The sequence below is a fragment of the Oncorhynchus tshawytscha genome, linkage group LG02 (assembly GCF_018296145.1).
Source record: "Oncorhynchus tshawytscha isolate Ot180627B linkage group LG02, Otsh_v2.0, whole genome shotgun sequence".
In the NCBI taxonomy this organism is placed as follows: Eukaryota; Metazoa; Chordata; class Actinopteri; order Salmoniformes; family Salmonidae; genus Oncorhynchus; species Oncorhynchus tshawytscha.
This window is the reverse complement of record NC_056430.1, coordinates 65,990,104-66,016,903: the sequence shown is the minus strand read 5'-3', so window position 1 is coordinate 66,016,903 and position 26,800 is coordinate 65,990,104. Positions and strand designations below refer to the sequence as shown.

The following is a 26,800-nucleotide window of genomic DNA, read 5'->3' as shown; positions in this document are numbered from 1 at the left end:
CAGGACATGCTGCAGGCTGCTGGTCAGTACAGAGACACCAAGGCCTCACTGTACAGAGCCTCAGAGAGCACCCCTGCTGAGCCAGAATACATCCCATGGACCGGTACATTCCCTGTTGAACACACACATGCACATAGTAGTCGAAAGTAACTTCTTATAACGCCTTGTCTCCTTTTGTTAATGTCAACTGATCTGAAAAGACAGGATAGGTGAAAGTGATATGCTAGATCCCTTTCACTGTGATAAGGAGAATAATTTAGAGTCTCCCAAATGTAAGACAATTGAGATGCACCCTTAATCCCCAAACCTGTCTCTTTTTCTCCCCACAGCCTCTAGCGGTCTGGGCGGGGTTCGCACCGTCATCGCCCGCCAGCACGAGGTGATCCTGCGTGACGTGTACCCTCACGCCGACTCGGAGCTGCGCAATGGCCTGAACGAGCAGCTGGCAGCACTGCTGGATGTGCTCCTGGGAGGCTACGTTGCCCAGCTGACCTCACTGAGACCGGGCCAGCAGGACCACTACAACACCCTGGAGATGGAGTACACGCAGCGCCGCTCTGAACTGCTCGCACCACTGTGTGAGTGGCGATTGAACGCAAAATACCGGGCGGACATTTTGGCTTGAGTATTTGGTTACCAGGTCAAGACATTTTGGAATAGAAAATCATTTTTATCTGAATCCTTTCAGTGGAATTACACATTTATAGCTAAATCTGGCTGATATTTTTCATAAATTATAAGTCTGACTGCTTATTACATCCATTATAAAGGTATTATTTACACTTAAATAATATTTTAAGGGTGTTAACCTTTCCTTATGTTCCAGTGGAACTGGGTCAGTACCAGTGGGTGGCGGCACTGGCAGAGAAATACTGTGACTTTGACATTCTGGTCCAGATGTGTGAGCAGACTGACAACCAAAACAGACTGCAGCACTACATGGCCAAGTTCGCCGACCAGGTTTGACACTAATCCTCTAAAACCAGGGTGGTGTTCATTAGGTGGAGAATTTTTTAAATGGGGAGGTACTACTTGAACTGGTCCAATAAGAACACAGGTTTTTGTTGTTGTTTGCAAAATGTTTTGCTACTGTGTGCCGTACTGAACACGACCCAATTTTATCACTGGTGTTTTATCAAATCTGGCACTAACAAGGGATATGTGCATGTCAAATTTTTTGTTATTTAGCAGACCCTCTTATCCAGAGTGACTTACAGGAGTAATTAGGGTTAAGTGCTCAAGGGCACATAGACAGATTTTCACCTAGTCGGCTCGGGGATTCAAACCAACAATCTTTTGGTTAGTGGCCCAACGCACTTAACCGCTAGCCTACCTCCCGTTACTCAGACTGCGCATGTAAATCATACATTGATACCCATTATGGGATAAAAAAAAATATAGATGTTATCTCAAGCTAGGACTAAACTAAGATTCCAAAGATGCTGTGTGTTTAATTTAATTTCCATGTCACTTCCTGTAGAACTTTGCGGACTTCCTGTTCCGCTGGTACATGGAGAAGGGGAAGAGGGGCAAGCTGCTCTCCCAGCCCATCGCCCAGCACCAGCAGCTGGCCAGCTTCCTGCAGTCCCACGAACACCTCAGCTGGCTGCACCACATCCACGTCCATGACTTCAGCAGTGTAAGTGGAACACTCACACACACACACATCAGTTGACCTTAGTAGCTAACTTGTGAACATGCTGCTTCTTATGAAAAGACATACAGTAGTTTGGCAGTTGCATAGTGCAGTTTCCAATGTTAAATAAACAGTGTTGCATTTGTGATATTTATTTGACCATCTCTCTCTCTTCCCAGGCTTACAAAACCCTGTATGGCCAGGCCAACATGGAGACACGTTACTTTGTGAAGAAGAAGACCCTGTTGGCTCTCAGTAAACTGACTGCCCTGGCATCAGACATGCCTGAGGCTGTGATGAAGAAACATGTAGACGGTAAAGGGGCTACTTGAGATACTTCTGCTTAATTCTCACTTAAATCATACATTATTGTCAATGGGAGTTATGAACATGTATTTTAAACTATGTTAGTATTTATCCCTAAGACAACGGACACTATTTGATGCAAAAGAAGCAAGGAAACCTCTGTTCACTGGAGGGTGTCTAATTGGGGAGTTCTGCCAGGATATCACAAGTGTTTTCTTTGTCATCCTACAGAAATGGTCGAGCAGGAGCGGTTCCTGCTGCACCAGGAGACTCTGCCCAAACAGCTGCTGGAGGAGAAACAACAGAACCCCGACACCATGCCCCTGCTCAGCGCTCACAACCTTATTAATGTAGGAACACACATCAGTGGACCACTCATATTACCACGTAACCCAACACAGACAACCTTACCAAAGCACCATTATAAACTGGGTGGTTCGAGCCCTGAATGCTGATTGGCTGACAGACGTGGTATATCTGACCGTATACCAGGGGGATGACAAAACATTCATTTTTGCTGCTCTAGTTACGTTGGTAGCCAGTTTTCTAATATCTATAAGGCACCTCGGGGGGTTTGTGATATATGGCCAATATACCATGGCTAAGGGCGGTATCCAGGCACTCTGTGTTGCGTTATGCATAATAGCTGTTAGCCGTGGTATATTGGCCGTATACCACATCATACATTGATACCCATTATGGGCTAACATTTTTTTTGTTATATCTCAAGCTAGGACTAAACTAAGATTCCATATACCACACCCACTCATGCTTATTGCTTAAGTAGACCACACTCGCAGTCGCATAACCAGTAACTCTACATAATACCACATACCTGCCACCACACAGACACATGATGACAAAACAACACACACATCTATCCTCCCTGTCACCAACTGAACCCCAAAATACAACTCTTACAATTACCAATGGACTGACCTAATTTAACTATTTTCTCACCAGCTGTATATTTGTGATGACAACCGACGAGCCAATGAGTATGACTTCAAGAAGGCTCTGGATCTACTGGAGTACATAGACGAGGTAGTCCTACTACCGCTAGCATGAATCATTAACTCAGGGTTGATTAATCAGGTCTGTCAGGGTTCACTGATATGGGGCATATTCTTGTTGCAGGAGGATGCTGTGGACATTGAGGGACTCAAGTGTGAGATCTTCTGCAAGGCCCTCAAGAAAGACGAGTAAGCACCGCTCAATGGCCCTAATCCTTCTAATATCTCACTCCTACTCCCTTTCTTGCTAATTTCCTAATTCCAAATCTGAAAGGATTGGATAGGTGTAAATACACTGTTTGACACTTCTTACATTTTTGTTTGTTGTCAATGTGCTTTCTATAGTGAAATGCAATGAATGAATAAGCATTATTGTTATTATTATTACTGTAAGTTTGCATTGAGCTTCCTTTTCGCTGTGTTGCTCACAGATGGTTGTCTGCTGATGGGAACGATGACCCTCTGGAGGCAGCCAAGGACAGCATCTTTGTCAAGATCCTCCTCAAGCTCATACAAGAAGGTAAGCACTGCAGTAGCCATTTTGTCTCGGTGTCTGACTAAAGGATTTCACTTTATTCTCATCAGTTAATTTGTTTGTTAACAACACATTTCAATAGTTACTTAAGAGATATTTAGGAGATTGTTGAATTGTTGTAATATTTTTTTGTTATTAATGACAAAATATTGAAAAGGGTATTGAGTGTCACTGCTCTGTTTATGTACCTCTTTATGACCCTTCCAACCTATTCAGAATGTGTTCTCTTGTTGTTTTCCAGGTGTTCCTCTACAGACCTACCTTCCTGACTTCAAAGACCTTCTTCAGCTGGACGAGATGGAGGCTTTGAAATCAAAGCCCACTTTTGAGTTTGTACTGCGGGCCAACTATGAACATTACCTGCAAGCACAGATCTGATGACCCCTGACCCCTTTCACAACTAAGTCTCCCAGATTGCACTTGGTTTGTTCCTTTCTTTCCATTTTTACTGTTTGTTTGACAAAAAAATAATGTGTTGCAATTTCAAAATAAAAGTCATATTTCTGTAAATGTTCTGTTCTTTTGATTTTGGAATTCACAAAAGACTGGTTTAAGTTTTTGAAAAACAAAATGTATTGTTTTATTTCCTTTACCTCAATAACCTGGGAAAAAGGCAACATATGTAGATACACATCCTGAATCTCCAATACATCTAGATCTGCTGTGATAATTGCTTGAGTAAAAGTCAGGAGAGTATATGTCATGGATTCAGATGGAGCTGTAAGGCTATGATCAGGTAGATGAAACAGTACACACCTCGTGGACTAGCCGCTCAAAATGAACACAACATCCATCTCAACCACAACCACACTCATTGACTAACATGCCATAATAGGCTATTGGGTTTCTGCAGCAAGCCATTGGGTGCTTGTGGCCTACATTGCCAACTGTATTGGTTTCTTGTTTAAATAGCGGGGCCTGACTCCTCGAGTGTCTCTCCAACCCTTCGAGGAGTCTGCAACTGATCCACTTTCACTGATGGCAGAAGCAGATGGCCTCTGTCTTGTCCTAAAAATAGAAAATGGAGGTTAAATTAGGGACATACACAATAAATTACAGCCACCGTCTTTATGTGGGGAGGGGGATTGAAAGTTCAGTAGCCCTATATGGGGTGGGATTGAAAGAACTCCCTCAGAGAAGGTGTGCCAATAGCTTTTGATTGGCTTCTAAGCATACTTTTTTCAACCTTCTCAATAGTCTTGATTTACTATTTTGAGCAGTTGTCATAGGGATGGTGACTAACTACCTGGTAGAAACTTTCACAGATCTTTGACAGTTTGTGTCAAGAGTTCCAGGTTTGGAAGCCAGGCTTCTGCTGAATATTTGATCACAGGACTTCCTGTCTGGCTTGTAGAATGCCTCCATGGATGGGGTTGTTGTGTCTGGTTGGTATGGAGATAACATTTACAAGCCTGAGTATTGGTCCCGCATGGCGCTTGCAACGCCAGGGTTGTGGGTTTGATTCCCACGGGAGACCAGTACGAAAATGTTTGCACTCACTACTGTAAGTCGCTCTGGATAAGAGCGTCCGTTAAATGACAAATGTCAAAATGTTAAAATTGGTATATGAAGTAGGCTATCCCATCAATAACATGCCTAACAAAGCTAATATATTATAGGGACCAACGGAAGTTGGATAATGACATGCAATTTTAAACATTTTGTTTTCTTGTACTAAAATACCTTTCCACAAGTACATTTAGTTGGATACCTTGGCAGTGATGAGTTAGCAGTTGGACAAACATATCAGTTTACAAAGACACTTTTTTTAAAGGCTGGGCTACAAAAAAGGAATTGTCCATGCCTTGGTGGCTGGCTGCAGCTGTTGGGCTGCATGGCTAGGGTCCTATCTGCTTTCACCTACCCCCTGTTCAGAGAAACCAGACCATGGCCACTGTTAGTAAATGCGGAAGTTACAAGTGACCAGCTACCACACGAAACGCCCCCATCTCAAACTTGATACAACTTCCCCCCCTCTCTACTTGCCGATGCTGGAGAATAAAGTCCATGTTAATTATTTTCCATGAAGTTTGAGATTTTAATAGCAGAATGTGTTTCAAACTTTTAGTATAAAAAAGATGACTAGACTAACAGCTACACATACATCTTTGAAATACCATTTGAGAGACAACCCCCCCAACCCCACCAAAAAAAGATGCTATACTTAACATGCTCTTAAATCAATTAAAATAACATGCATCTGACAAAGAACCGGGTAAAATACACCGAGATATTCACTGTTCAATAACTTGTAGTGTTCCATTAAACAACCCTTTATAAAATCGCGCCTGCTCTAGCTGTAAAGGAATCAACATAAACCAATAAAATAACATGAATAGAATATGGGCTACCTTGACGAGGTGCGCTCAGGAAAGCAAGTCATTTGCAAAGAAAAAAAAAAATAATGCCACAATCAATATCCTTGCATCATTGAATGATTTGGCACTGCATGCTGTCATAGAACGGGGAATATGGACGTGTGTAGTCCTGCGTCAAAGCGCGCCTGTGTTCAAAATGCCATGCTGGAGTCCGACGGATTACACCCCTTGGCTCTCCATACACGGGCCGAGCGCTACAGTTTGGATTCGGGACTACCTCTCCATATATGGACCGTCCTGCGCATTACGAAGTGCGACCCTGAGCTCTTCAGCGCTCGTCTACGGGAGTGTCCAGTGCGCACCCGTCCCAAGAACCAAATATGGATGAATGGGTCGGGAGAATTCCTGTGGAATAGATGGGCATTCCTAATGGTTGTCAGGAGACGAAAAAAGGTGGATGGCGTCGGGTATATAAGGTTGACGGCGGTTGCTGTCAGTCCTTAGCTGGAACCAGCAGTGGTAAAGTTCTGTAACTGAGCTTCTTCTAAAAGAAAACCAGGTAAGAGAACGGGCCCGTGGAATATTAGACCACGCTGCTGCACGAGGAGGTCAATACGAGGAGTGTATTTTTTTCTCTCTGGGACATTGCATCATGGACTCTGGATAAGGAATTAAACAAATCAAAGATAATCTACACAGTATTGTGACAGTCCGTGAAACTTGGCAGCCAATAACCGACTCAGTTTAGCTTTTAGCCTACTATCGTAAACTAAACAGATTTCACCTGGCTGTTAAATGATTATTATAATAATAGAAGAACTGGATGAAAATGAATTTGATTTGATACATTAGTCTAACTGCATAATGTAGGCTAATGCGTCTTTGTAAAAAATTATGTTGATTTAATTGATAAATGATAATTGGTCTTTGAGATAAAAAAATTTCAAATGACATTTTGGTAGTTCATTTGATATATTAAGATAATGTCAGACAAAATATTGAATTGGTCTACTGGATATTGGAAAACCTGTTATGTCAGCAGAGAGCAAGAAAGAAAGAGATCCACAACTTTGTATTGAATCAAAAGTTCCTGGAACGACTGCATTACATGCTTATAGGCTACCCTATATGATAGGTTACCCAATGTGTATTGATTGTTGATCTATTTAACCAGATGATGGTTTATAGTGCATTACCTGAAATCCTTATTAATATAAAACGTTTTCGTATTGTAAAATGACTCCATGGAACGATTTTTTAAACGTTTGTGGTCATTGTCTAATATGCAGTCTAACGTTATCATGATCACTTTGGTAAAATTCCCGAGACCACGGTGTCAGACTACAGTGTCATATATAAGCAATAAGACCTGAGGTGGGGTGGTATATGGCCAATATACCACGGCTAAGGGCTGTTCTTATGAAATATGCAACGTGGAGTGCCTGGACACAGCCCTTAGCTGTGGTATATTGGCTATATACCACACACCCCTGAGGTGCCTTATTGCTATTATAAACTGTTTACCAACGTTACCAAAGTTATTTCTGTCATACTCGTGAACACAACTCTTTAGAGTGCGATAGAAATAGTATACAAGCAGTTTTACTATGACGTCTGCAGTGCATGACCATGGGGTAGTGAAATAATTAGGCAGTAGGAAGCTTAAATATTGGAGAATACAATATTTTTGTGGAATACAATAATAATTTAGTTGAAAAAATGGATAATTGATGGAGTACTGTAGTGCATCTAATGCAGGGGTGTCAATCTCATTCCATGGAGGGCCTAGTGTCGGCAGGTTGTTTTTTTCTTCTTTCTCATTTTAATTAAGACCTAGACAACCAGTTGAGGGGAGTTCTTTACTAATTAGTGACCTCAATCGAGTACAAGGAAGGATTTCAAACCAGCAGACACTCGGCCCTCCGTAGAATGAGTTTGACACCTGTAATCTAATGGTTAAGAACATACATTGTGGACCCCACTTTGGAACCACTGGTGTAGGCAACCTAATATGCAGTCTTGGTCAACTCTCAGTGTAATGTGATTCTTTCTGTTTGAAAATTTGTTACGCGTGGATAATCTTAAGTGAGCATCCATGATGCATCAGCAATACACCTGAAAGTATCGTTTTTACGCACAGAATGTTGTTTTTACGCATAGAATATAGGTGCGTAATGTCAGTGAGAGATCTTGCAGTAAGAGGCTACTTACAGTATACTGTATGATAAACGTGTGTTCCTTTTGCACATTGTCTCAGAACCCACCAAGATGTGTGACGACGACGAGACTACCGCTCTTGTGTGCGACAATGGCTCCGGCCTGGTCAAGGCTGGCTTCGCCGGCGACGACGCCCCCAGGGCTGTCTTCCCATCCATTGTCGGTCGCCCTCGTCACCAGGTACGTAAAAGCACCACTCCTAGGTATGGCTAGTTATGTGAATGAAGGCACCATACCTTGTCTCATGATATAGCCAACTATGATATCCAAAGTACAAAGATATGCGTAAAACACATATTGGCAAATATATACGAATTCAAAGTTCAAAAAATGCATTTAGGTATAGTTTACTAGTGCTAACGTGTAATTTGTCAGGTGTGATGTTTCGTTTTAGTAGTCCAATGTGTAGTGTACCGTTAGATGGTAATGTGTAGTTGTTAGTAGTTGTGTGCGCCATGTCCTTATCGGTGTCTCAATGGGCTTGTTCTGTCTCTTCCAGGGTGTGATGGTGGGTATGGGTCAGAAGGACTCCTACGTAGGAGATGAAGCTCAGAGCAAGAGGGGTATCCTGACCCTGAAGTACCCCATCGAGCATGGTATCATCACTAACTGGGACGACATGGAGAAGATCTGGCACCACACCTTCTACAACGAGCTGCGCGTTGCCCCCGAGGAGCACCCCACCCTGCTCACTGAGGCCCCCCTGAACCCCAAGGCCAACAGAGAGAAGATGACACAGATCATGTTCGAGACCTTCAACGTTCCCGCCATGTATGTGGCCATCCAGGCTGTCCTGTCCCTGTACGCTTCTGGTCGTACCACCGGTAAGAACTTTCCCCTGCGCGCCTTTTTCCCCCGCACACAACCCGTTATTTGTATTTCAAGTTGTTGATGTTTGGGTTGTCTGCTTTACTGAATTGTGGTGTTTTCTGTGTTTAGGTATTGTGTTGGACTCCGGTGATGGTGTGACCCACAACGTCCCCATCTATGAGGGTTACGCTCTCCCCCACGCCATCATGCGTCTGGATCTGGCTGGTCGCGATCTGACTGACTACCTCATGAAGATCCTGACCGAGCGTGGCTACTCTTTCGTCACAACCGGTGAGCATGAACTTTGTGTTTTTGCACAGATATGCTTGTTTGATCAATTTAAAGTATTAGAACGTTTTACGCACAAAAGCGCAAGACGCACGGGGATATTTTACGCATTAACGGAAATGTTTCATTTCAGCCGAGCGTGAGATCGTGCGTGACATTAAGGAGAAGCTGTGCTATGTCGCCCTGGACTTCGAGAATGAAATGGCCACCGCCGCCTCCTCCTCCTCCCTGGAGAAGAGCTACGAGCTTCCCGACGGTCAGGTCATCACCATCGGTAACGAGCGTTTCCGTTGCCCAGAGACCCTCTTCCAGCCTTCCTTCATTGGTGGGTATTTACCGTTAAGGCCTATAATATAATCCAACATAAAATATTCGACCTAAAGAGTGGTTGAATATTAATATTGATCTTTGTATACCTGCACAGGTATGGAGTCCGCTGGTATTCATGAGACTGCCTACAACAGCATCATGAAGTGCGACATTGACATCCGTAAGGACCTGTACGCCAACAATGTGCTTTCCGGCGGTACCACGATGTACCCTGGTATTGCTGACCGTATGCAGAAGGAGATCACTGCCCTGGCCCCCAGCACCATGAAGATCAAGGTAATTACAAATAAACAATACTTTTACGCACAGTAAAATAGTTAAAAGAGATGCCATTGGTCTGCATAATTGTTTCATTGTCATTGTGTTACCTATGGTACCCAGTATCTAATACTGCTTTTCTCACTTGGCATAGATCATTGCCCCACCTGAGCGTAAATACTCCGTCTGGATCGGTGGCTCCATCCTGGCTTCCCTGTCCACTTTCCAGGCTATGTGGATCACCAAGCAGGAATACGACGAGGCAGGCCCCAGCATTGTCCACCGCAAGTGCTTCTAAATGCATTGTCAACATCTCGCTCAGGATCCAAGAAACAACGACACACCGCCTTGCGATCAAGGGACAACTTTATACAACTGTTACATTGTAACAGCGAAAGCTCAGCAAAACGGAGAGAATGACGTTAACATCACGACGTGTGAGGAAAAATACCAACATGTGAATGTAAAATGTACATAAATGTTATTTATTGATCGTCCATCATTTGGTATTTTTTGGTGAGCACAGTCTGTTTTGGTGACAAGCAAGACCACAACGTTGTTTTCTCTGGTTACCCGATATTGGCTCAGAAGTACGTGCCATCTGTACTCAGCCAAACATTATCAACTACTAACCATCAAGAGATCCACATAGGAAATAAAAACCATCTATTTTCAAACGTGTTTTTTATTTTGTTATTTTGAGGTGCATTACAACACAATCAACACTTAAAATAGGCCTTGGTGTGCGTTTTATGATGCGCAACTATTAAAAACACATTAGGGTAAAGATTAATTCATTTTTGGCACATAGCAACATAAATAGCCTAAACAGTATGAGACACTTTCAATTTGGATGCCTTTCAATGTTATGAAGAACAAGGGCCAATATGACTATCTGGAACTGGAAGGACAAACAATGAGCTCAAGTAGGCCAACAAGTGTTTAAGGAAATTGTTCTAAATGTCCCTGACAAGACAAACAATGTCCTGGATTTATTTTACTAGGCAAGTCAGTTAAGAACACATTCTTATTTTCAATGACGGCCTAGGAACAGTGGGGTAACTGCCTTGTTCAGAGGCAGAGCGACATATTACCTTGTCATCTCGAGGATACGCTCTAACCACTAGCCTCCCTGCCGCCCCATGGATATAAGGATATAAATCATTGAGTCAGACCTCGTTCGTAATATTAACTCTATTTTACAATACTATTATCAATGTGCCTAAAATACGAATTCTCTCTAACTATTTAACAAACATTTGCATGTAATTTATTGAACTGAGGGATTGATTTTATTTTCTGTGTTAGATTCATACTAAACAATGACATAGCATTCTTTCACTAAGGAGGTAGTCGCAGCAAACCCTTGCTCACAGCAGATCTTCTTTGTCACCACATTTGGCCATTCGACCGCAATACCAATACTGATATTGATTTTAAATCACATGAGCAGGCTAATCATTTAATATTTCACAACTGAAAACAATTAATTTGAGGCTGACACCCCCCACACAGAATTTGCATTATACATCTATACTTGTTTCTAAAAAATAAAAAAAAGATGACACACCTGTTGAAGCAATTACACGCCTAAGAATAAAATACATCCTAGGAAGAGAGGCGCGCCAGTACCATGCAGTCTGGACATGCGCATTGCACTTCCTATAGCTTTTAATGGAGAAATATATTTAATGCCAGGGTTGAGAGGGCTATATTCAGACGACGATTCAATGCCAAATATGCGCGACAAACAGACTGTTATAATGGAGGAATACTTGAAGTGAAAATTATGATGTTCTGTAATTCTCCATAATGAAGTCCGGTGAGGGGTGAGCTTATATGCACTGATAATAACCTGTTCTGGTCGTGTTTACAACCACTATAGTGCGCAAGTAGAAGAAAACGTCTACGCCACCAGATGTGCATGTTTTCGTCACCCTATTGCCTTTAAGTATTTACATGTAATAAATTACTTTTGCTATGTGGGCTAACAATAACATTTCTGTAGCGATAGACCAGTGCACAGTGTTTTGATAAAGACGGCCGTATTGGCGTCAGCAATGTCTGCCTCAATCAAATAGCAGGCTCTGCTGCTCCACATTTGGGCAACAGAAACAGCAGATAAACCACAAAACGATTTCTTTCGGAAACAATTTAGGCCATGGCTGGTTTATGAATGGAAATGCTCTTAATAATCTATATAACTAGGCTACATAGGGCCTACACTATCCCCATCTATTATCTTATAGTATTCTAGGCCAAATAACATTGTAATAACGATGCTATTACTACATATAGATTAGGTGTATATTTATAGCGTCAGATGGGCATTATGTGGTAGCCTATAAGATAATCATCAGATGGCATGGGTTACTGTATTCGAGGGAGGGAAACGCTGATAGGTAATTCTAGAAGGCCCAGGTGCATTGGATTGCTCTGGGCTGCTACAGGCTTCAGATCTGTGGTGGGACTGTCACCAGCAGTCTGCAATGACACATTCTACACTCTTATAGAAACATAGGCCTAGTTACTGTTGCATTGTAGGGGTATGTATGTAATAAAACTTATCTTTCTCCTCTCCTCCATAGTTTGTGAGCTAATCAAAATTGGACCTAAGCAGTAACAGGAATCATGGTGACTAAGAAAATCCGTACGGAGTACATGAAGAAATTCAAAGAGCCGAAATGGGAGACATTTTCCAAGTGCTACGAGGACTCAGTGAAGTACAGGTTGACCAGGCGGGTGATGGAGCACGCTCACAAACCTCTGTGGTTCTGGGAGGGGTGGGATACCTCGACCGGGTCAGACTCCAGCACCAGTGGGCGGTCCACCCCCAAGGTGAGGAACAAAGTTGCGCCTTTAGACATCAAACTTCTGACACCACCAGTGAAGTCAGAATCAAGGGAGAGCCCGGAACCAAAGCCTCCTCCTATGAATGGGGAACCAGAATTGGAGGCCAAGGAGTTTACACTCTTGGATGCACTACCACCCACAGGTATCTATCTTCTACTATTGCAAATACTTGTATACACCTGCATGTTGATCCTATTGTAATAAGACTATGCTTTTGAGCTACAAACATGCATAAAGAAAAAAGGTCTTAACTTGTTAGGTCTATATACTGAGTGTACAGAACATTAGGAACACCTGCTCTTTCCATCACATAGATGGATCATCACCAGGTGAATCCGGGTGAACGCTAGGATCCCTTATTGATGTCACTTGTTAAATCCACTTCAATCAGTGTAAATGAAGACAGGTCAAAGAAGGATTTTAAGTCTTGAGACAATTTGAGACGTGGATTGTGTATGTGTGCCATTCAGAGAGGGAATGGGCAAGACAAAAGATTTAAGTGCCTTTGAACGGGCCAGCATCCCTGTGAACGCTTTCGACACCTTGTAAAGTCCATGCCCCGATGATTTGAGGCTGTTCTGAGGGCAAAAGGGGTGCAACTCAATATTAGGAAGGTGTTCCTAATGTTTGGTATAGTGTATAATTCAAAAGGCACTCGCACATCTGAGCTATCTTTTTTGCAGGTGCATGGTAACAGTTGAATAAAATGAGAAAAAAGAAGAAACCCGCACACCACTCTCGATAGTATCACGGCTCTTTAATAAGCTTTCCGTATCGGCCTCACGACCTTCGTCAGAGCTTTTGACAAAAGAGCAGTGATACTATCAAGAGCAGTGTGCGGGTTTCTTCTTTTTTTCTCAGTATAGTGTATAATAAAACTACATCACTTTCTGCTCATTCAAAGAGTCTGTAATAGAGAACGGGGGCCTAAACGAACCAGATGAGGGGACAGTTAACGGGTCAGTAGAACAACATGGTCCAGTGGCTGAAACGTCAACAGATGAGGGACCAGCAGACAAGGCATCATCAGACGAGGAGCCGGTGAAGACTGAGCCTAAACGTCGCCACCGCCACCGTGTCCCTCACTCAGAACCATGTCAAAGGGACTGTTCCTGTGACGACATCAAGCCTGCGCCTGTCAGGAAGCCCTCCAGAGCAAAGAGCCAGCCCCCAGCCATCACCACAGAGAAGGAGAACAGACAACCTCCGCCCCGGCTCGACTGGGCAGAGAGACACGCGTCATCTGCTAGGAGGTCTACAAATGAGGTAGGAGTGTGTGTGACTGTGTGTGTGAGAGAGAGAGAGCTGGGCATATGTGAGGTTAGGAAAAATGTTTGATATTCATTCCATTTGATGTTATTTCAGTACCAGACTTGCATTTGGTTTCTTAGGCCAGACTAAGACTATAATGATCAAAGAGGCTAACATTATAGGAATACTGGATGAAAGCTGTGTTGCTTATGTAATGCATGCTTACAGTGCGTCAAACATCTATTCTGCAAATAAGATTGAGTTATTTCAGGGAAAATAAATAGGGGGCATTTTGAGTCTTCTGGCACATCTTCATGGAAAGGATACCAGAGAAACGTATCTCATCATCCAACACTCCCCCCAGAAACAATCAATAAAAGAAGAGTGGTATGTATTTCGGAGGTGAGCGCGGAGCCCCTATCCTATCTCATTTCCCTAACCTCCCGGGCACCTCTCTCTCTCCACAGAGTCGCACATCCGACGCATGCGTCCAGACCAGACGGGAGTCGGATAAACGCTGTTGGGACGTGGACCGCAGGAGGGCACGGTCCGCCGACCTGGAGAAGATACGGCGGTCGGAGTTGGCCGTGGTGGATGACCGTTGGATGACCGAGTACATGCGCTGCTTCTCTGCCCGGTTGAGGTAGAGCACAAGGATCATGGGTGTTCCTCCACCACCTGTCGACCTTTCTATTTTTAACACCATGTTTCCTTATTGAGGATTGGTTAACAGAACCAAATAATTGGATTGGTTTAGACACCAATTAGGGCCCTGAGGCCACGTAACCTGACAAGGAAGAACTCAGGTCCCTAATCATAATGTATGGTTGATTTGTTAAGTTGATCGCTGAGTTGACGATATGCCACTTTTCTTCCACAAGGGATGACACAATCATAGTAGAATATTGCAAGATATGTAGTTATGCTTCTAGAAATTAGACTGGTTTGTACATGTTTATGCTGCTGACCACAGAGTATGATTTATACTATATTATTAGACATTCCAAGCATGATGATGGTCTTCACACTTCGCTTTAGTTTGGTGGAGTTTTTGACATTCTGTGTTGCTTATGTCATTTCAGGCTATAAAATCCAAAAGTTAGATCAGGGGTATTCAACCGGGAGTACTGCAGGGGGTCCGCAATAATATATATACAAAAAGCTACAGTAGAAAAGAGGAGAATATTTTTCTTTTTAACTTTATTTCTCTATTCCTAATATTGAGCTAGTTACACTCATTGGAGCTAATTACACTCATTGGAGCTAATTACACTCATTGAAGCTAATTACACTCATTGGAGCTAATTACACTCATTGGAGCTAATTACAGTCACTGGAGTATCTGACTTGCATACTTCATTTTTGTGAAATTCACCCCCTTTGGAGTTACCTTTCTTGTCTTGGACACTCCCCTTTTATAATGGAAATAATGGCCCTATCAAAGCATTTTTAAAAATGTTACCTTTCTAGCTATTCAGGCTATGATAAGTTTACAAGACATTTGCAGGGGGCGTATGATGGGGGTCGCAAGTGTATGATGGGGGGGTACCTGGGGAAGAATTATTTTTTATTTAACTAGGCAAGTAAGTTAAGAACAAATTGTTATTTACAATGACGGCCTACCCCACCAAACCCAGACGCCGGGCCAATTGTGCGCCGCCCTCTGGGACTCACAGTCACGGCCAGATGTGACACAGCCTGAATTTGAACCAGGGACTGTAGTGACACCTCTTGCACTGAGATGCAGTGCCTTAGACCACTGCACCACTTGGGCGCAAGGTTGAAAACCCCTGAGCTAGATGAAAGGACCAAACAATTCTTTGTTTTAGATATTACAGTATTTTCAAACGACTAAAAGCCATAGCCAAGGGGTTGTGGCATAGAGCTGCAGAGAAAGAAACTGCTAGCAGGCTAATATCCTCTGCATTAGCTTTATTGTATTATGTTGCAAATTTCAATCTAAATCTAGAATGCATTCCAGAGGATTGTTTTTATTCATATTTCATTAAAGCTCTTATCAGTAGTACCATGGATATTGTTGTAAAGTTGTTGTAAAGAAAGATACCGTTAGACATTGTATGACATAGTTATTGCGCTCACACCTGTATGTTTTTTCTCTTTACATCTTGGCTATGCCTCGTACGAACCATCCTGATCTCGCGAGCTCACATTCTGTTTCGCTGAACAAGGATACAGAATGTGAGCTCGCTAGATCAGGATGGTTCCTACGAGGCTACATCTTGGCAGCTTCGCCCACTATATATTTTACAATCACAAATACTCACCGCCTCAGTATTGTAGTAGACAGGCTGAAATTGCAATGTAACGTGGTAAAGAAATGCCCTTCTGTGCTACATTACCAAATACGCTTTTTAGAGTATGTCACTCACCATCACCATTGTCTTTGACCGGTTTTCGTAGATTTACTTATTTGATTGGTTATTCATACTGAATTGTGATGTCAGTACCAAGTTCTGTATCTGTAATTTAAATGGAGGGCTATTTTGACAGAAATGAAGTGTTGTATTTGAAATCTTAATTCTTGTGGGTTGTGAATAATGCTCAGTTTACATACTTTTCCTATTTTTTACAATGCTTATTCATAGTGCTATTCACTCAGAATGTTTTTACGTATAATGTACACTTTTACATTTCACTTTCACCAAATCTTAGTTTAGGAATGGTTCCTTGAGAGAACGTTGGAATGACGTTTCCAGACCGTCTCACCGGGAACCTTGTTGGACACCAGCAGTTTTTTGGAGTGTTGAAATGGGTGTGGCTTTAATTGACTTATGCGTGTACAATCTGATGAGACTTCCCTTGTGTCTGCCAGAGGGGAGTTTTTAGTGTGTGTGATTGGCTGTGGTTGTATGGGCAGAGAGAGCTCACTGTTAAGAAGATTAGACTGGCATTATCTTACGGTCATCTTTATTCAGAGTGGTCAAAGATTCCATTGGTGGTCATGTGACACTTCCCTCCTATGTCATCATGGATTGGCAAAACAACCGAGTCATTCTTTACTTTAACACTGCATTATTTATAAGGAGTTATAGGATTTAATGTCAGGTTATGACCAAGTCATGAAAACTGAAGAGCTGGCTGCTTATATCACAGACAGGTTTGACTAGTGTTTGTGTATTCATTGTCCTCTACAACATTCCTTTATGAATATGTTCATTCTAAGAACCATCTCTCAGGAAGGAATAAGACACTAATGATTTGTCTATAGTCTTACTGTAACTACAATGTAGGAAATGTGATGTACTGTTTCAGGGGTTTGGAACACACTGATTCAAAACTAAATTGATTGTTTTATATAGGATATTAATTGTTTGAGCTCTCTGAACAAAGATTTGAGTTATTTTTATGTGTGGATTTGATTTGCATGAGATATTTATTTGACCAAAAGTGATATGTGTATCATACAATAGTATATATAACTATGTTTGTGTTTTATTTCAACAGATGTTTACATTTTTTCACTGTATTTGTATTTGAAAACATGCACAATGATATATATTTTCATCCACTTTGAAACATTACTGTGAATTAAAATCATATTTGCATATTTGAGTTGTTTGCTTTTTTTTAATGTTTATTTGGGCATTTTAATAAACAACAACACTGTGATGTTTTTGCATGACCCCTATGACCCATAAGGACACCATTTGATCAATTAATACCAGTGATATTAAACATGATTTCACTCCTAATTTAGGATATTTCAACCTAAAGCCCTTTCTACACTGCTGCTCTGAGGTCTGTCTGATGTCACTGTCCAGCATTGGCACCAGGGTTAAGAGTAGAGTACAGTAAGTAATCTATGGATAGTATCCTGCTACTATGGCTAATCTATGGATAGTATCCTGCTACTATGGATAATCTATGGATAGTATCCTGCTCTATGGATAATCTATGGATAGTATCCTGCTACTATGGATAATCTATGGATAGTATCCTGCTATTATGGATAATCTATGGATAGTATCCTGCTACTATGGATAATCTATGGATAGTATCCTGCTACTATGGATAATCTATGGATAGTCCCACCAACCTCCATCAATGTGAGAAATATATAACTACTTGTTTTAGTCAAAACAAGTACTCAAATTACTACCATATTGATTTGTTAGTGAGGTATTGTGATATTCTGAGACACTCCATTATGTCACTTTTCTCTTTTAGTTAAATGACTTCTTGTTCGGGAAGGTCATCTGCATTCTATGGTAATGGAAAGGTTCAGTGAAACGTTAGAATCACATACCAGATCATATTCTCCCTCTAGAATACTTCTGACGTTATCGCCCTCTATGACCCATGTGTCCCAGTGTAAGATACGGAGTACTGTATGATCCCAGTGAGGTGACCACCACAGCGCTTACAAAGCTGTTGTATTAAGTCCTCAGCCTGACACAATGACAGACTAGACAGGACATTTCAGATGTTATGTATGATGAGTGAATTCCAGGTACATAATACATCATTAGGTTCAGACAAAGGGCCTCTTAGTATGCAGATCTCCTGACAAAGGGTTTAGCACTGGCTATAAATACCAACCTGTCACATACCCACCTCCGGCAGCTGATGGAGAGCGACAGGGTGTGTATGTGTGTGCTCGCACATGGGTGTTTAAAAGAGACAAACAAATTGAATCTGCAGGTTTTGGGAGAGTGTGATGGTTCTCTTCTGATTGTTTAAAAGAGACAAACACTTCCTTAAATCTTTATGTGTGGCTATCTTTTCCTGTATGTGCGTGTGAGTGTCTGAAGTCAATCAAATCCAATCCCTGTTAACACAGTAATACATGAATTACAAAGTAAAACTGACAGTGACAAGCAACTGCATACAGCAGTGAGTCCTTCAATCAGAGCCAAAGTCTATTCAAGCACATTCTACTTGAGAATTCCACCCCCCAGACATCTTCTCACTCTATTTAAAGCCACCTGGCATTTCAAAACCCAATAGGGCCAAAATAGGTGCCTTCAGGAACACCACCAGCCGCCTGGGACTGAAGGGGGGAGGCTTTGGGTGTTAAATATAGCCGCCCACATGTTCCTTTGCCAGCAGAGAAGGACCCCTCCCTAATTGACAGTGTCTGAAAAACGTGTTTTGGAAAAAGTGGTGGGCTTTGGGATAAAGTGGGGGAGTGGTAGTGGTGCAGCAGTATGAAATAGCTTGAATGGTCGAAGCTGGGTAAATTAGAGGGAGAATTGCTGTGTCAACAACAGTGAGTTGTGTCTGTCCATAAATGCAGTGGTTGCTTTGAGTGGAGCCGCTGAGCCACAGGAGGTCAGAACAGAGCCAGAGCTGTGGTCTTTGACTTAGGTCTTTAATGCTAGTCAGAGCTAATATGCCCAGTTGATGAGCACAGCTAAGAGGGGGGATGAAAATATCCCCCTTTGCCAGAGCAGCCAGGTCCTCTAAAAACAGCCTGTTGCTTCTAGGCAGAGGCACTCAATAGTACATCTAGAATACTATAAAGTCTGCTGTTTGGAGCCACTATGTATTTGTGCTACATTGTTGAGGAATAGGTTTGTCGACCTACAGTACAGTAAATATCTATATTATACGGATTAGGCAACTGAATGATGAATTGATGTCTTGAATTTCAGATAGTATGAAGATCTGAGACACTGTGTAATGTCTTCTCTAAACTCAGACCTTTAAACAGAATAAAGAGATCTCTGTAAAACTAATAAGATGTGAGGTGATAGAGATGCACTGACCTTAGGCAGCTTGTGGAGCATGAACTGCAGCTCAGCATTTGTAATGCTTTAGGGACATCTAGTGGCAGCGAATGTCAGTCACGACAACAGAAGATGGCAGGGTTCCCTCCACAAACTCCCTCAAAATTGAACAGGTTTTATATTATGGACATATACGATTTTCTTATAACTTTGAAAACAAAGAATATTTGATATATTTGGAACAGAGTACACATTGGAACAGACAAATAATGGATGAGTGAATAGGAATTTGAAGCTGCCAGCTGTCCCTGCCAAATGCCTCACAAATTAACCACACCAGCATGTCAACTTTCTCAAGCTGTTCAAATCTTGGTGACAGGATTAAGTGAGTTCATGCACCTGTCCTCTCCTCCCCAGTAAGTCAATAGGGACAGTACAATAATAAAACATCAAGAGTACTACAGAATATTGGAGGCATTAACTATGTAAAAAAATAGAAATAAACATTTAATTTATAACAAAAAAACAAGATAGCAATCACTAGGGCCAGACAAAATCAGTGTTCTTATCATTAACTTTATATCAATAATCAGTAAAAGCTTTCATGTTTTCTATCATTATCATACTTTATTTGAAATCATTTAAATTATTTCAGCGTGCTTCAGAAATATCTCCACTTGCAGATAGTATTTGCCAATTAACAATAATAAATAACTTATCTTGCATCTTTGGAATGCATCTCTAGTGATATGAACCCCGTTCCCCAGTGATCTCTGTTCTCTTTATGGTAAAGCTCCAGCAGCAGGGGACAGGGTCTGAGTCTTGCTTAGTCTTCCTAGGCAGACGGTCTTGGTTGACATCAGAGCAGGGCTAAAGTGTGATGGCACTCAGGGGACTGGGTCAGCCACCATATGCCCAGCTAATCCAATCCAGGTGGTCCTGTCTCGTTCTATTAGAAAGCTGCGTACGGCCTCCACCAGAGAACCACTACGATTCATCACCACGACAGACCTGACCAGGGATCAGGGAGGAAAGCCATACCAATTGATCTGCAGATTAGAGTCAGATTAGAGTCAATCTGACTGGGAAACTACAGTATCCTTTAGCTGTGTTTGGTTGGGATGTCCAGTAATGTCAACAACTGATACAGGAACTACTTGAACTTGAAAGAGCGATCATTGTACAGTGGGGCAAAAAAGTATTTAGTCAGTCACCAATTGTGCAAGTTCTCCCACTTAAAAAGATGAGAGAGGCCTGTAATTTTCATCATAGGTACACTTCAACTATGACAGACAATGAGAAAAATCCAGAAAATCACATTGTAGGATTTTTAATGAATTGATTTGCAAATTATGGTGGAAATAAGTATTTGGTCAATAACAAAAGTTTCTCAATACTTTGTTATATACCCTTTGTTGGGAATGACAGAGGTAAAATGTTTCTGTAAGTCTTCACAAGGTTTTCACACACTGTTGCTGGTATTTTGGCCCATTCCTCCATGCAGATCTCCTCTAGAGCAGTGATGTTTTGGGGCTGTTGCTGGGCAACACGGACTTTCAACTCCCTCCAAAGATTTTCTATGGGGTTGAGATCTGGAGACTGGCTAGGCCACTCCAGGACCTTGAAATGCTTCTTACGAAGCCACTCCTTCGTTGCTCGGGCGGTGTGTTTGAGATCATTGGCATGCTGAAAGACCCAGCCACTATTCATCTTCAATGCCCTTGCTGATGGAAGGAGGTTTTCACTCAATCTCACGATACATGGCCCCATTCACTCCTTCCTTTACATGGATCAGTCGTCCTGGTCCCTTTGCAGAAAAACAGCCCCAAAGCATGATGTTTCCACCCCCATGCTTCACAGTAGGTATGGTGTTCTTTGGATGCAACTCAGCATTCTTTGTCCTCCAAACACGACAAGTTGAGTTTTTACCAAAAAGTTCTAATTTGGTTTCATCTGACCATATGACATTCTCCCAATCTTCTTCTGGATCATCCAAATGCTCTCTAGCAAACTTCAGACAGGCCTGGACATGTACTGGCTTAAGCAGGGTGACACGTCTGGCACTGCAGGATGAGTCCCTGGTGGCGGAGTGTGTTACTGATGGTAGGCTTTGTTACTTTGGTCCCAGCTCTCTGCAGGTCATTCACTAGGTCCCCCCGTGTGGTTCTGGGATTTTTGCTCACCGTTCTTGTGATCATTTTGACCCCACAGGGTGAGATCTTGTGTGGAGCCCCAGATCGAGGGAGATTATCAGTGGTCTTGTATGTCTTCCATTTCCTAATAATTGCTCCCACAGTTGATTTCTTCAAACCAAGCTGCTTACCTATTGCAGATTCAGTCTTCCCAGCCTGGTGCAGGTCTACAATTTTGTTTCTGGTGTCCTTTGACAGCTCTTTGGTCTTGGCCATAGTGGAGTTTGGAGTGTGACTGTTTGAGGTTGTGGACAGGTGTCTTTTATACTGATAACAAGTTCAAACAGGTGCCATTAATACAGGTAACAAGTGGAGGACAGAGGAGCCTCTTAAAGAAGAAGTTACAGGTCTGTGAGAGCCAGAAATCTTGCTTGTTTGTAGGTGACCAAATACTTATTTTGCACCATAATTTGCAAATAAATTTATTAAAAATCCTACAATGTGATTTTCTGGATTTTTTTTCTCATTTTGTCTGTCATAGTTGAAGTATACCTATGATGAAAATTATAGGCCTCATCTTTTTAAGTGGGAGAACTTGCACAATTGTTGGCTGACTAAATACTTTTTTGCCCCACTGTACATGATCTGATATAGGTTAATAAATAACATTGAGAGACTTTGTCAAAATGGCGAACACAAAGTAAGTTTATGGTTTGGCGTTACAGTTGCTATTGGCTGGTTTCTCGTAATCCTCCACAACATTCTCCAATGGTGACCTTTGACACTTGATGGGGGTTTCACAGAATGACACAGAGATCATTGTGAAGTCAGTCATTTCATTAGTAGTCTCCCCAGCTACTGGATTTGCTAATTCAAATCAATTCAGACTTGTTGTGCCCTCGTCATGGCCTTGGAACACAAAATCGTGTCCTACCCGTAGTCAACATAAAGTATCACAAACGCTGAAACTCTGCATTTCATTCATTATCTTGCCAGCAATGATCATTCTTTCTAGTGCTTCCCCTATTTAGATATGAAATAAGTCTTTGGATAATACATTTAAATTTTCCAACATATTATTGATCCAGGTCTGTTTTCCTGAGTGATATTATATATGGAGTGAAAAAAACTAAAGACTAAACACAAGCTTAGAAAAATGTCAAATCCTAAACAGCTGCTTGGGGGTTCAATCAAACTCTCCTCCCACACACTCTCCTGCCACAACAACACAGCTCAGCTTCTTCCACCAAGTCTCAGAGAGACTCTTGATCTTATCCGGGGTCTTCTTCCTCAGGCTCTGCCTCTGCTGGAGCTGCTGAACGTTCTCCACTGGCTGGATGCTGGCCAAGATGGCCTGGTCAAACACCTCCTTCAGATTCTTCTGGGTCAGACCCGAGCACTCTACGAAGGACACGGCCCCGATATCCTTCGCCAGCTGCTGGGCCTCCTCGGTGCTCACAGGCCGCTCCTGATTCCTGGCCAGCTGGACCAGCACCTGGACGTCTTCCCTCAGGTCCAGCTGGGTTCCCACCAGGACCATGGGTGCCCCGGGGCAGTGATGGCGAATCTCGGGCGCCCAGCGGTCGGTGGCGTTGCGGAAGGAGGAGGGGCGCACCACACTGTAGCAGAGCAGGAAGACATCGGCATTGTGGTAGCATAGAGGGCGGATCCGGTCCAGCTCGTCCTATAGGAGACAGAAAGGGAAAAGTCTCAAGTTGAGGAAGTGGTAGGGTCAGAGATACCCAATCCCAAATTGATTATTTTGCCCTGACCTTACAGCATACCATGTAGGTCTGATTCTGAAAAAAACTACTGTATGGTTAGCAATATGGTCCACTAATACTTCCATTTCCCTCTCTGAGTTCAGGGCATTTTGATTATTACACATATCCAATCCTTTCAGATCTACAAAGGTGCCTATTAAGGAGTAGGGGAAGAGTTGATTTGGAATTGGGCATGAGTCAGGAAGAGCAAGGTCTGTGAGAGTCGTCCAAAAGGGGGCGATAAAGCACAGATAGGCAGAGGGGACAAAAGAAGGTATCGATTCTGGGGGCATGGGCAGGAACCTCCTACAGGGGGCGATATAAGTCTGATGATCAAGGGGGAGGGGAGGCAACGACTATGAGAGATATTCTGCCAGGGGTGTAACTACTGACACAGGATCAGAGAGGGGAGGATGTGCAGGGGAATCCCTACAGGGGGATACCAAGACACCGGTAGAATGTGGAGGCAACCTATGTTGGGATAAGTGAAGCTGTGGAACCTAAACAAACTACTGACCACTGATAGAGAATGGCTTACATTAATAGTGTCATCCTCCATCCCCCATTTCTCTCATTTTGAGCAGAGCATGTGTAGAAAGAATAATGTGTTAGCTCTACCACTTACAATAGAATATCCTGGTTAATGTGTCTATAGGTTACTAACACTCATTTAGTGTTGGATTCAAAAACAACTTTGACTCACCTGGCCAGCCATATCACAGAGTTGCAGTCTCACAGGTTTTCCGTCCACCACAACCATAGCTGAGAAGAAGAAGATGGTACACAGATTTGTTATTGATGGTGACAGCATTTAGAATTTTGTTCAATGCCTACCTGTCATAGCACTATGCATCGGTGACGTTTACACAATCAAAGTATATAAAATAGTAACCTATTACTGATTCAGAGAGATCTAAAAGAACACACAAAAGCAACAAACAAAAACAAGAAAACATTTATAAAATGCAACATGTGGATAAATCAATTCATGAGTAAAACCTGTGACAAAAGCGGTCAAATTAACAATAACTCAACGTGATTTTTCTGATTTCTCTCATAAATGACCTGCAAAGTTGTCGAAAGCTGTTGGAATGTATTCTGTCGGATAACCATTTGTGGTGTAGCTGACGATAAGACTTGTCTTCCCCACCGCTCCATCTCCGACGAGGACGCAGTTCACCTTGCGCTCAGGTACGGAGCCCGACCGCCCACGCGTTGAAAGAGGAACGTCTCTGTTCTTGCCACGCCGTGGTGGTACCGGTGGAGCCGAATCCGAGATCCGACGGGGTTTCTGCACTCTTATATCTTGAGGAAGCATTTTGCCGTCGAATAACTGGCCTAATCCACGGGGAATAACGCTTCAATAATGCCAGAGCCGTCTGGGTCTCTGCACCTTGATATCCCATATGTTGGTTCCCTTCCCAAAATTGATAGAACCAGCACGCACCTGACTGTCCGTTTCTGTCAGTAAATCATAGAAATTTAGAGAAATAATAATCCAGGTAAACTACAACTGAACTCGTGAAGCATACTGTAAACGCAAGACTGCCGTTAAATTTCTCCACGCCGCATGGTCTATTGATTGGCATCATCTGCATCTGGTGTGTTAATGGTTGTAAGAGGATTACTGCGCGCCACATGAGGTGCGGTGCGTGTCCCAGGGCTTTCAAAGTGAAACAAACTAAGATCCTTTGAAACTCTGATCCCCTGTAGTAAATAATGTGATCCACTTTGTCATTTACACAAGTAAATATGGTGAATATCTAAAACAAACGTGTAGACCTACATTGGTCATCTATTTTTTTAAGGATAGGGTACACTGAATGTTAATTGGTTTTATTTTTTCGTTCAATTTTAGCAACAACATAAGAAGAATTTGTAGCCCAGTCTAACAAAGTTGCATTATCCTTACATGGAGTAGATGAGGACTCCCACATCAGTTTTAACCCTGACACAGGCATACTACAACATAGTGCCTCTTGGTAGACCTTAGGCCTAGCAGAATGGCAGGGATGTGAAATCATGACTGGAGTATTAGCTGTAGAATTGATAGAAACATTGGATTTCTATCACTAGACTATTTATATGCTATTCAAAGTTGAACATATTTCTTAATTAACAGAAAACTGCATGTAGAGCCACAGCAGAAGTGAGTGGGAGTGAGTATGCACAGAGCAACAGTGAAACAGGGTGTACAGTGAGGAGTGAGACCAAGTGGGAGTACAGGGAATGATATACTGCTTTACAAAATCCTGTAACGTAAGAACTATAGTAGATAGAACATCCATTCTCAATCTATTATATTATAGTTTTTTTTTAATAAGAAAAACTATACATGAACAAACTACAAAACAATAAATGTGAAAACCCGAAACCAGTCCTGTATGGCGCAAACGCTAACAAAGGAAACAATCACCCACAAAACCCAACATCAAACAGGCTACCTAAATATGGTTCCCAATCAGAGACAATGACTAACACCTGCCTCTGATTGAGAACCATATCAGGCCAAACACAGAAACAGACAAACTAGACACACAACATAGAATGCCCACTCAGATCACACCCTGACCAAACAAAACATAGAAACATACAAAGCAAACTATGGTCAGGGTGGGCATCTGTCCGCAGTGGCGGCTCTGGTGCTGGACGTGGCCCCCACTTCACCATAGTCTTAGTCCGCCACATTGTCTGCTTCCGTGGCCTCCTAACCACGGCGACCCTTCTAAATGACCCCACAGAACTGAGGGGCAGCTCGGGACAGAGGGGCAGCTCGGGACAGAGGGGCAGCTCGGGACAGAGGGGCAGCTCGGGACAGAGGGGTAGCTCGGGACAGAGGGGCAGCTCCGTACTGGCTGACGACTCTGGCAGATCCTGGCTGAATGGCGGTTCTGGCAGATCCTGGCTGACTGGTGGCTCTGGCTGCTCCATGAGGACTGGCGGCTCTGGCTGCTCCATGCAGACTGGCGGCTCTGGCTGCTCCATGCTGACTGGCGGCTCTGGCTGCTCCATGCTGACTGGCGGCTCTGGCTGCTCCATGCTGACTGGCGGCTCTGGCTGCTCCATGCTGACTGGCGGCTCTGGCTGCTCCATGCAGACTGGCGGCTCTGGCTGCTCCATGCAGACTGGCGGCTCTGGCTGCTCCATGCAGACTGGCGGCTCTGGCTGCTCCATGCTGACTGGCGGCTCTGGCTGCTCCATGCTGACTGGCGGCTCTGGCTGCTCCATGCTGACTGGCGGCTCTGGCTGCTCCATGCTGACTGGCGGCTCTGGCTGCTCCATGCAGACTGGCGGCTCTGGCTGCTCCATGCAGACTGGCGGCTCTGGCTGCTCCATGCAGACTGGCGGCTCTGGCTGCTCCATGCAGACTGGCGGCTCTGGCTGCTCCATGCAGACTGGC

The 26,800-nt window shown here is 43.0% G+C and overlaps 4 protein-coding genes and 1 long non-coding RNA gene across 7 annotated transcripts in view; 3 read left to right on the top strand and 2 right to left on the bottom strand.

The window, feature by feature from the left end:
* The window catches only part of LOC112265245 (nuclear pore complex protein Nup133), a 17,234-nt gene extending 13,234 nt beyond the window's left edge, over nt 1-4,000 (top strand). The window contains exons 17-26 of the mRNA XM_024442375.2: nt 4-103; nt 330-578; nt 827-960; nt 1,481-1,639; nt 1,816-1,951; nt 2,174-2,292; nt 2,906-2,986; nt 3,080-3,144; nt 3,387-3,475; nt 3,732-4,000. Of these exons, the coding sequence (XP_024298143.2) occupies nt 4-103; nt 330-578; nt 827-960; nt 1,481-1,639; nt 1,816-1,951; nt 2,174-2,292; nt 2,906-2,986; nt 3,080-3,144; nt 3,387-3,475; nt 3,732-3,868 (1,269 nt within the window). The 3' untranslated portion in view covers nt 3,869-4,000. The remainder of the gene's footprint in view (nt 1-3; nt 104-329; nt 579-826; nt 961-1,480; nt 1,640-1,815; nt 1,952-2,173; nt 2,293-2,905; nt 2,987-3,079; nt 3,145-3,386; nt 3,476-3,731) is intronic.
* Nucleotides 4,001-4,045: 45 nt separating this feature from the next.
* LOC112245824 lies at nt 4,046-6,128 on the bottom strand. The gene is made up of 2 exons (XR_002952812.2): nt 5,842-6,128; nt 4,046-4,498 (listed from the first exon to the last, which is right to left on the bottom strand). It is a non-coding gene; the product is annotated as an uncharacterized LOC112245824 (long non-coding RNA).
* A 91-nt stretch (nt 6,129-6,219) lies between these two features.
* LOC112265243 (actin, alpha skeletal muscle 2) lies at nt 6,220-10,388 on the top strand. Its single transcript, XM_024442371.2, has 7 exons — nt 6,220-6,367; nt 8,066-8,205; nt 8,525-8,849; nt 8,965-9,126; nt 9,257-9,448; nt 9,548-9,729; nt 9,866-10,388. The coding sequence occupies exons 2-7, from the start codon at nt 8,077-8,079 to the stop codon at nt 10,007-10,009; spliced, it is 1,134 nt and encodes a 377-aa protein (XP_024298139.1). The 5' UTR covers nt 6,220-6,367; nt 8,066-8,076; the 3' UTR covers nt 10,010-10,388.
* A 950-nt stretch (nt 10,389-11,338) lies between these two features.
* ccsapa (centriole, cilia and spindle-associated protein a) lies at nt 11,339-15,165 on the top strand. 3 transcript variants are annotated; one of them, XM_042303081.1, is made up of 4 exons: nt 11,339-11,533; nt 12,300-12,706; nt 13,469-13,830; nt 14,283-15,165. In XM_042303081.1, the coding sequence occupies exons 2-4, from the start codon at nt 12,343-12,345 to the stop codon at nt 14,460-14,462; spliced, it is 906 nt and encodes a 301-aa protein (XP_042159015.1). In that variant the 5' UTR covers nt 11,339-11,533; nt 12,300-12,342; the 3' UTR covers nt 14,463-15,165. The 3 variants fall into 3 exon arrangements, with proteins under 3 accessions (XP_042159015.1, XP_024298142.2, XP_024298140.2); XM_024442374.2 differs by having other exon boundaries at nt 11,339-11,540; XM_024442372.2 differs by having other exon boundaries at nt 11,533-11,662.
* Nucleotides 15,166-22,237: 7,072 nt separating this feature from the next.
* LOC112265241 (rho-related GTP-binding protein RhoU-like) lies at nt 22,238-25,041 on the bottom strand. Its single transcript, XM_024442369.2, has 3 exons — nt 24,466-25,041; nt 24,104-24,162; nt 22,238-23,321 (listed from the first exon to the last, which is right to left on the bottom strand). The coding sequence occupies exons 1-3, from the start codon at nt 24,716-24,718 to the stop codon at nt 22,824-22,826; spliced, it is 810 nt and encodes a 269-aa protein (XP_024298137.1). The 5' UTR covers nt 24,719-25,041; the 3' UTR covers nt 22,238-22,823.
* Nucleotides 25,042-26,800: the final 1,759 nt, after the last annotated feature.